The 9,996-nt window shown below is 34.2% G+C and overlaps 1 protein-coding gene across 3 annotated transcripts; it reads right to left on the reverse strand.

Moving 5' to 3' along the window:
• Positions 1-5,362: 5,362 nt before the first annotated feature.
• LOC118035717 (uncharacterized) lies at positions 5,363-9,715 on the reverse strand. 3 transcript variants are annotated; one of them, XM_035041336.2, is made up of 10 exons: positions 9,558-9,715; positions 9,366-9,437; positions 9,213-9,287; positions 8,967-9,059; positions 7,246-7,326; positions 6,709-6,778; positions 6,536-6,627; positions 6,278-6,319; positions 6,107-6,187; positions 5,363-5,620 (listed from the first exon to the last, which is right to left on the reverse strand). In XM_035041336.2, the coding sequence occupies exons 1-10, from the start codon at positions 9,579-9,581 to the stop codon at positions 5,549-5,551; spliced, it is 702 nt and encodes a 233-aa protein (XP_034897227.1). In that variant the 5' UTR covers positions 9,582-9,715; the 3' UTR covers positions 5,363-5,548. The 3 variants fall into 3 exon arrangements, with proteins under 3 accessions (XP_034897227.1, XP_034897229.1, XP_034897228.1); XM_035041338.2 differs by lacking the exon at positions 8,967-9,059; XM_035041337.2 differs by lacking the exon at positions 7,246-7,326.
• Between the last annotated feature and the right edge of the window lie 281 nt (positions 9,716-9,996).

The following is a 9,996-nucleotide window of genomic DNA, read 5'->3' on the forward strand; positions in this document are numbered from 1 at the left end:
TCAATACTTAAACTCATTAATCAATCATTTCATTTATGTGATAGGCCTGCATTTAAGATGAACATTTACCATAAATTAAAGGTATCTTATATTATTAGGTATGTTATTATAAAACATGCTTTAATTAAGGAGTTATTAATACTTCAAGTGCAAAATGATGATATAAAACCTTGATAAAAATGCACTTTTAAGTACTGATCAGTAGCCAATATCAAGCAATTGCTTTAATGTCTACTTGGGGTAGTGGTGAACTTTCTTTCACTGCTAAATCCTATGATTTCCTGCGTTTCAAATGTGATCTGGTTCCTTGGGCTAAGATGGTATGGGAATCTTATTTCATGCCTAGATATAACTTCATTTTGTGGCTGGCGGTTATAGGCAAGCTACGAACTCGTGACAGGCTTCGCTTCTTGCAACTCGACCCTTTGTGTGTTTTTTATCGGGTTGATAAAGAGTACCACAATCAACTATTTTTTAGCAATCCATGGACCTCTCTTCTTTAGAGGATAATAAAATCTTGGCTTCATCTGCACAAAAGAATGTCGACCATTAATAGTGTAATTCGTGGTCTTCCTTCTGGCAGAAGCAACACTACTAACAGAATGTGAAGAGTCTCCCTTGGTATTCTTATCTACTTGATTTGGGAAGAAAGAAACAAGAGAGTCTTTGATAACTCTTTCAATCCAGTCTTTTTTGTTTTTCGCAAATTCCAGGTTCTGTTTTACCTGATTTTGCACTTTCATGAATAGTTTCTTATCATTCAAGATGGCTGCTAGTGTCTATTTGGTAGGTTCTTTCACTAGGTGCTCCTTCTAGTTTTGTCTAGCTTTGATTTATTTGGTGTGCTGGATGCTTATCCTGTGTGGTCTTATATGAGATATCTTTCTTTATTTGCTTTGAGAGCTGTCATCGTCTCTTTGCTACTGGGGATGGCCTTCTCAGATCGGGGAAGCTTGATTGTCTAGATGTTGTCCATTCTTTAGTAGTCTAGTTGTGATACTGTTCATCTACTTTTTTTGCTTGTCGATAGTTGTTGAGGCTATTGATGCTTGTATTGCTTTGGTGTTGTAGCTAAGAGCTTTTTTTTTTTTTTTTTTTGGTTGCTACTTTTGTCATTCTCACTATTTATATTTTTTTGTGCCATGTGTCAGGTTTGACACATTATCTTTGATTAGGTTCCTCATCTAACCATTGTCAACTAATTCTTTTAGCTTGATAGTGCTTTCACTTTTTGATTTTGGTGTTTTGTTCAAGGAGTATGTTCCCTCTTTTGTAAATCTTGTATATGAACTTGCTAGTTCTCCAACCTTGTATATTTTTTGATCTGATATATTTACTTACCTTTGATCAAAAAAAAAAGGAAAACACCCTAGAATCAGAACACTTCAAACCCCCTGCAGAAAATACAAAACAAAACCAAGAACATAAATCACAAATCAACCTGGCAAATCAAGTTGAAGACAAAGCAATGTAAAATAGGAAAAAAGACATTGAAAGGGTGACCAAGTTGTGAACATATAATGTTTTCTTGTGCTAAAAAGAAGTCTATAAACAACAAGCTAAAGGTGAGGAACCCACTAATTTGACTCTAATAGATAGTAAATTTTTTTGCAAAAACTCTATATAGCTTGTTGCCTAAATTACACCTAACCTTGCAAACAAAAAATGTCTTGCAATAACGAAAGTCATTCTAATAGTACAAAAGGTTTAACACAGCAAGAAGAAAATGTCCCAATACTTTACCAGCTACATTGCAAATAAGCAAAAAAACAACAAACAAATCTCGTAAAAAATAGCAAACAAATCTCATAAAAAAACAATAAACCTATCTCGTAACTTCATCCAAAATGAGACAACATGCAACAAACATAGATCGACAACAAATCTAGATACTTTACAAAAATCAATCATACATCAAATATACTAACTGCTCAGGACATGGTAAGCAACTTGATGATGAGGGCATTGAATGCACAGTTGCTCAAATCTTTCCCAATACTCGGAGAGTGTCTCCCTATGAGATTGTCGAATCTCGCACTTATGTTGGCAACTTGAGAGGCTGGGAAATACTTTTAAAGGAAAATCTTCTTCATGTCATTCCAAGTCCTAATGGAACCTAGGAGAATATAGAAAAGCCATGCTTTTGTTGCCCTTTTTAAAAAGAAAGGGAAAGCTTTCAACTTAACCTATTCTTTGTCAACTTCACGTCGTTTCATGCCAACGTAAACCATGTAGAACTCCTTGAGATAAGTAAGATGATATTCTCTGGCAAGTCCATTTAATATTGGCAGTAAGTGTATAAAACAAACTTGAGCTCAAAGTTGACATTGTTTTTTATGTTTATGCACAATAGTTGATTCTTTATGTTAGGAGTAATAAGCTCCTTGAGTGTCTGTTGTCGTGCAACAACCATAGTGTTAACACGAGCTTCCTTTCGTAACCTGCATAAAGTGTTTTCTATTTTGAGATCTACATGCACTTGTCTTTGGTTAGTTGAACGGGTTACAGGAATAAATAGTCAAGAAAACTCAAAAGAAAAAAGTCTTATAATAGAACACAAAAATGCCTAAAAACCCTAGAAAACAACAGAATTTGATCTCGATAAGGTGGGGCTAGTGGCTAAAAGCACTAGTCTTGTTCAGAACATCATTTTCATTCGGGAGAAGATAGGTCGTGGCTTAATTCCACCAAAAAATATGTTTTGAACAATACATGTATCGTACCTGCATAGTACCGTAAGCAAAACTGTTTTCTTTTCTTTTTTTTTAATAAAATAAATAACAATCATAGAAAATAACAATTACAGCGCAAGAACTAAAATTATTTCCCTGGCAACGGCACCAAAATTTATTGCGATGTTGCGGTCACACAAATTAATTACCCTAGCTTAAATAAACAAGATAATATATTAGTTTAAATTTTTATGTTATACGATATGCAATTTGAGGGGAATTGAGGTTATCTAGGCTATAACATAATTAAACAATCAAGCTAAATTAAATAAATCAGAAAACTATCAAGAGAACAAACCTTGATTTCAAGTAGATGTCCACCTATGGAAATCAAAACCGATCATTGAAACAATACATCAATTTATATTCTAAACATTTATATTTTCTTAACATTGGTTGGTTAACAAATCCATCGTTTAACTAATCCTAACCACAAACAACCACAATGTCCGCACTAATAATTTAATTCATCGGCAACCTTATGAACTAGATAAGTTGATTAATCTAGACGACATAATTGTCTGCGGTCCATGTTTGATTTGATTGAATGTTTTTCCTAAGATTAATAACTCCGCCACAACTATTAATCTCAATTGCTTCACAAGTTTATACACCACAACTCTGGTTTTGATAGCAAACTTAGCAATAGATCATTTACAATAACAACTTAGAGTCTACTCTAGTAATTAAAATAAACAATTATAGAAAATAAGCATAGAAAAACAAGCATGTTCATCATATAAACTGAAAAGAAAAGGTAAAATACATCTCACAGTTCTTAGAATCCAAAGATTTTTGTGTCCTTGCAACCAAGAAAAAGAGCTTAGCCTTGCATGTTTATTGAACAACTAATCAAAAAGAAAGAAGAATGCATGATTTTGGGTTTTTGGAGGAAAGGGTGTATTTTTTTCTCTCTTTTCTGGCCGCCCCTCACTTACTTTGTCTCTTTCTTTTTATTTGATATGAAACCATAATCTCCCTTTCCTACAAAATAGTCATTTTCTAAGTAAACAATTTACATTTAAGTATTTCAATGACTATTTTTCTAAAAAAGAAGAAATGGCCTTGCGTAAAATCTTCAAACTTAATTTTGACTTGGAGGAGCTATATTGCTGAAATAAAGACTTATATGTTAGTTTGGATGCTTTGGGAAGTACTTTGAACTTGTTTCTTTATAAAACCTCTTTACTGGCAGAATTCATGTGTCATCTTAAAAAAATCATATCTCTTTAATATGAGCTCTTTTTCTACAAAACTTTTGTAGGTTGATAGGTCTTCGAGTCAGGAATCCAACAAAATTGAGTTTTTATCAAATGAAGTTCTCTAGCTCAAGATATCCAAGTAGGAATGGCTGAAGGTCAACATTGGCAGGATGTGAGATTTGTCTTTAAATGCTACGATTTCCATGCTCTCTTTTTTTTCTTGCCATATATGTATAGAAAAGCATGGATGTTAGCTTTCTAATGCTACTAGAATCACTTCATTTCGACCTCTAAAGCTCAAGCTTTGCACAAAATATCAATCAGAGGTCAAATCTGTCAATTATGTTCAATTTATTTCTTTTTGAATCTTACATCCAAAAATACCTTCAAAACATAAAACAAAGAATATCAAGACATTATATATATAAAATATAGGCAAAATATTATGTAATCGTAGGTAAAACTATTGAATAGTATGGTTGCATCATAATCATAACCCGTAGATGCATCCTAAATAATAGAGTGGGCATGCTTGAACAACGATTATGTTAGGACAAGATAGATAGATTGTGCATTTAATACAAATCACAGTGCATAAACCGACTCTTCTAGAAAACAGACAACCAATCGCACCAACTTGTAGGCTCGTTGATGCAACCCTCTACTCTAAGATACCCAAGTGACACCCATAAAACTGAGCTTAACAACCAACCACACCAGGTTCCAGCCATGCTGAAGCAAGCCTCAACTGCCAAGATACCCAAGAGATAAATTCATGAAAGCTGATGCGTAAGCCAACCCCAAGAATCAAACACAAAAGGATTGTGAGAGCCTAAAAATAGATATGCCTACTGTAAACCACAATAGTCAAGAAAACAAAAAGGTTGAATCCAAACAAGGATGCCTCGCAACGCACAATTATACAATTTTTTTTTTCTTATATACTATGCACTTACTCCTTTTCCTTTTTATCAACTGATCTGGCTCACAAAAAGATGAGAGTTGGAAAAAACCAGAACCAAAGTGGCAAAAAAAGGATAGAATAATCAGTCTTTATTCTATACTGCATTGGTTTTCAACCAACTAAAACAAAGGATAGAATAATCATTCAACTATTAAAATCCACAGTCAAAAGCTCTCACACAAAGCTGATCTCTTATACTGTATAATAATAATATCATAATAAGAAATGTGAACAAACATAAAAAGAGAGACTCTTTCGCGGCGTCAAATATAAAAAAGATGACTCTTCCTTTATTTCATTCGTGCTTGATAAATATTAAAGTCAACACTATTTTCCCGTGGGAGAAACACACCTCAAATAACTGGTTTCTAATTATATTATGAGTTAATACTATTTTGTATTTTGACTTAGTAAAGTTTGCTTGTCGATAGTATGAAATCTAAAGAAGAAAGATAACAGTAAAATGGAGAGTAATAAAATATCAACTCATTTGTAATAATAAAAAGTAGTTCATAAATGGTCAGTTGCAACAATTAATTGTTATCAGGTCGAAAGAAGCAACATCAGGTGGAGACCAAAATGGTGATAAAGGAACGGTGTCAAATTGGGACCAATACTGGCAATGCCAATAAGAATGCTAGCTGCTGCAACTAGAGAGCCTCCTCTATGAGTTTTTTAGTGAGAGCTTTGGGGAGTCCCATCACGCTATCAGTTGTCCCCACCTGCACAAAATACCAAAAATCTTGATGCATGTTACGATAAAAGGAATAAGAAAACAATTAGTCAATGGAAGATTCAATATCAGTTATCCAGGTCCTTATCCAGCTAAATAGTTTGTGGTTTTAAGTATCTAATATCCATACGTGATTTCCCTGGGATCAAGGGTAGAAAGGACAGTCAGTCTAATTATAAACTCATTTCTTACTTTGAATAACAGTACATATTTTACTCAATTGCAAGTTCTTCAAATGTATCATGTCTGGTTATCTAGGCTCCAAGGGATGCAGCCAATTGCAAAATAGACAAATCATATAGTAGTAAACCGGTTGCGCAGTTTCAGTTTAAAATCTAAAAGCATCAATCACTTCATGAAAGGACTAGCTCGGGACACTATAGTACATGCTTGTCCCTGCATCAAATGTTCCACTCTATGCGTCCTCCGTTACCATTTGTCCTATTACATATTGCACAGGGATTAGAAAACCCACCACTTCTTTAATGTAGGGCAATACCAAAGGATGCTCAATTATTAGCCCCCCGGCAACTCTGAGCACAATTCCCTCTTCAATCTGTGGAATGCATGAAAGAAAACAAAAGGAAATAAATATAGCTAGCCATTTCCATCAATGATATAACTTCACGAGAAAACTAAGTTTTACCAGCTTCTCAATGACTTCATCTGGTATTTCGTGGAAATAGATCTGTAGGGCATCACAACTTAACAGTTAGTCATTGGTAGATATCATCAGGTTAGAGAAACTATTACAAAGTGTTTCATCATTATGTATCTGTCTAATCACTGTATCATCTATGTGTTCTGCTATTGGCATCAGCATGGTAGTCATTCAGGTTGTTCTAAGCAGAAAACCTTGGCCACTATTAATTAAAAAAAAAAAAAAAAAAAAAGCAAATAGCACCTCCACTCTGTCCCATTCTCCTTTCCTGAATCCAGTTTTAAGATTTGTGACAAGAACTGATCCCACAGTTGCGGCATGTCCCCCAGAATACCCTGCACTTCATGTAAATAAATAAAGAAAGCAATGGGAGAGTAAAAGGCATGGAAAGAGAGTTGACAGAATGCTGAGCAAACCTTTTATAAATTCCCATGCTTCTTCCTTGCTGGCTGGCTTTTCCCTGATCACACCTTCATAGACTACCACCTTCAAATTGATGACAATAGCAGTTAGAAGTAACAGAACAAATATATTTTTACATGCAGTGAAAGATCCTGTTGATTTCTAGCTACAAGTATGCATGCAAAACCAGTTCGTGGATGGATGGGGTAGGAATAGTAGGAGAGATGGCACTTCCTCAACTGATGATAAAGAATTGGCCTCTAAAATACATCACTATTTAAAGTATAGAATCTCTCGTCTGATTTCCAGATTACACAACCAAACTTGTACACCACAAAGAATATTCATTACCACAAAAAGAAGCTCACATATTACAAAATACTTGTCCCATCTACAGATACAGTTCACTGAAAATAATTATCATTTATACCTTATTAGTTTTCCTTTCTTGAAATACTATGCAATAGCCTTTTCTTTACAAGGCTCACATGTATGCCAAAAAAATGAAATACAAATGACTAAATCAGGAAGAAAAGTATATCAATATATACTTGATCTGCAGTAATTAACAATGTTGGTTCAGCATCCTTAGTGTAGTCACTGATTGGGAGCTTTTGCAAAATAGTGTCAGCCTGACAAGAAGTTTTCACCAACTAAGGTAAGCACCAGAGTCCACACTAAAATAAGCCAAAAGTATTGAGGCAACAACAATAGAGAGAAGGATGACAAGGTAAATAATGTCAAATTACCAACAGCATCATTGGCAAAAAATGGTGCACGCAAAAATACTGAAAACAATAAACAGAATGAATCAAGTAGCATCCAGCAGCCTAAGCAGGATTGGAAAGGCATGAGGACTATTAGAGAATCCACTACAACCATGTGATTGCAATGGTCGAAAAAAGGGTGTTAAGAAAAAAAACACAGGTTCATCTATAATATTTGCATGATCTGACCCGACGCAACCCATCAAGATCAGATAATGTGAATATTATAGATGATAGTGAGTTAAGAAAAAATTAAAAAATGGATATTACAAGGCGGGTGACAGGTTGGGATTTTTGAAACCCTATCAACTTGTATACCTTATACAAGCAGTATAAATACTCTCTCAATTTCTTAATCTCTTTCACCGCTCAGCCTCTTATTCTCTCATCTCCCTCTCAACCTGTATACCCTAAAAATACACTGTAACATCCTCTGACCACCGTTTTAATAAATAAAACCACCAATCTCTTCCTCTCATCCTTATAACCAAAAGCCTAACTCAATATTGACAACCTCTACCTTACCCCTGTCAATCAAACCTTCAAAAAAAAAAAATCAAAACCCTAACAATAAACTTACTTAGGTCAAATTTCTCTCTTTCAGGTTTCAAGCATTGCATGCAACATTTTGTAAGTATATTTCTCCTCTCGTGGTATCTAAAGATCAATGAGGAGTTCCACGTAGCACAAAGGTTGTCTTTGTCTTCAATGATAACGTTTTCTCACTTTTTGGATCTAAAGCAACTCCCATGAATCAAAGCAAAGGCTTGAGAATGGCTAGTATTTGTCTGTTGTATTGGCTGAAAGATTACAACTTTGGTATGCTTCCTTTTTCCTAATTGCAAATGTGAATATATATTGCATCATTAAATCCATATTGTGCTCCTAGTACTTCGGTTAAAATTGAAACCCTTCAGAGGTTAATAAAATTTCTCAAGAACTAGTATGTTGTCATACCTTTAGGATTCAGTATTGTCGTGGTTGTTCAACCTGTGGATATCTATAATATCCACAAAAATTTTTGTCCAGCCCAATATATTCAACCCGCTCAGATGCCAAAAACAATTCGAATGGGTCGGATTTACAATTTATAAAATATTAAAAGTTGAGTTAGATATAATTACGAGTTCAAACCCAACCCAATCCATGAACAACCCTCAAACATTCCAAACATACACATACATTTGAGGATTTTCTTATCATTATCTAGTATCCACCCTAGCTAATAAATAACTTCCGATCAATTAGTTATATTTATTATTTCATTGAAAAGTTCCACTGAAGCTGGCTCACCATCCCTGAGTAGAAACAAGACCAAGAAGCTTTCCTATCAAAGCAGCATATGGGAAGCACCCAGTCTCCCATTTACTGCAAAACCAAGTGCAGTATCTAAAACATTGCAATTTCTGGGTATCCTCGAGCATTAAAGGAACTAGTCTAAACCCAATGCACCTGAAGCATCTATGAACAGGAAAAAAAGGAAAGAAAGCAAAAACAAAACATACAGTGTCGGCGGCAACCAAAATAGTGGGTTCCTCATCCTTGTCTTGTTGATTATTCATAGTAGTAGTTCGTAAATTTGCTATAATAGCATCAGCCTGAGATGCAATTCACATTCATCAATTACTCGATGAAATTATTCTTAAATCAAACTCCACTCCAATTTTATGATGTTACAAAAACATAACATAAATTAGAGAAAAAGAAAAAAAACAGTAAATAACCTTAACAACAATCATTTCAAAGTTTACCTTGGCCTCAGCAAGAGTCATTACTAAATCTTCTGGTTTTTCTTCGCGAATGCTCTTTTCATCAATATCTGCAGTCTACCAAAAATAATTTCCAATTTTTAACATTATATACTGAAAATAAACTTTGCCAAGAAAAAAAGAAGAAGAATTTACAGAGATTGTGAATTCATATCCCATCTCTTCTAATATTTTCCTTCGTGAAAATGAGGCCGACCCCAATATTAACTGCAAACAAACACATGGATAAGTGGAAAGCAATTGCCAGTAGAAATTTATCTAGAATAAACCCTAATTATGCCCGTAAGTAATTTTTTTTATTTTAATGGAGATTTATTTTTTAATTACCTTAAAAGAAGGAATGGCATCCATTCCAACGTATAAGCTGGAGATAGCTGAAGCAGGAGGGTAGAGCTAGAGACAGAAAGTGAAGAAGTGATTAAGTAATAGGGCTTTTAGTATTAGGTGGCCGAGAGTGGGAAAAACGTGGCCTTTAAAAATTTGGAAAGCTAATTTCCAAAGAACTACGCCCAACTTCATATCATATTTCAACCTTTTAATTTGGTTAATAGATTGAGTCGTACTTGCGAGTCCACAGGTAGAATTTCCGAGTTTGAGGTCGGATTCTAATTCGTTAATATTCTTTTTAAGTTGTCAAATTCAAATTTCTAAATTAAAAAAAAAAAAAAAGACCCAACTTATTAGGTTGGAGATTTAATTAGTGAATTGTTAGGTTTATTAAGTTGATTATTTTAACCAAAATTATATATTTTTTTAATTTTTTTAT

The sequence above is a fragment of the Populus alba genome, chromosome 14 (assembly GCF_005239225.2).
Source record: "Populus alba chromosome 14, ASM523922v2, whole genome shotgun sequence".
NCBI classification, from domain to species: domain Eukaryota; kingdom Viridiplantae; phylum Streptophyta; class Magnoliopsida; order Malpighiales; family Salicaceae; genus Populus; species Populus alba.

Excerpts from the sequence above, each read along its gene's own strand:
- LOC118035717 (XM_035041336.2), bottom strand. The coding sequence starts at position 9,581 with ATGGATGCCATTCCTTCTTTTAAG. Across the intron at positions 6,779-7,245 it reads TGTTAATTACTGCAGATCAA|GTGGTAGTCTATGAAGGTGT; the intron begins GTATATATTGAT and ends ATCAATTTGAAG. Across the intron at positions 6,628-6,708 it reads AGCATGGGAATTTATAAAAG|GGTATTCTGGGGGACATGCC; the intron begins GTTTGCTCAGCA and ends CATGAAGTGCAG.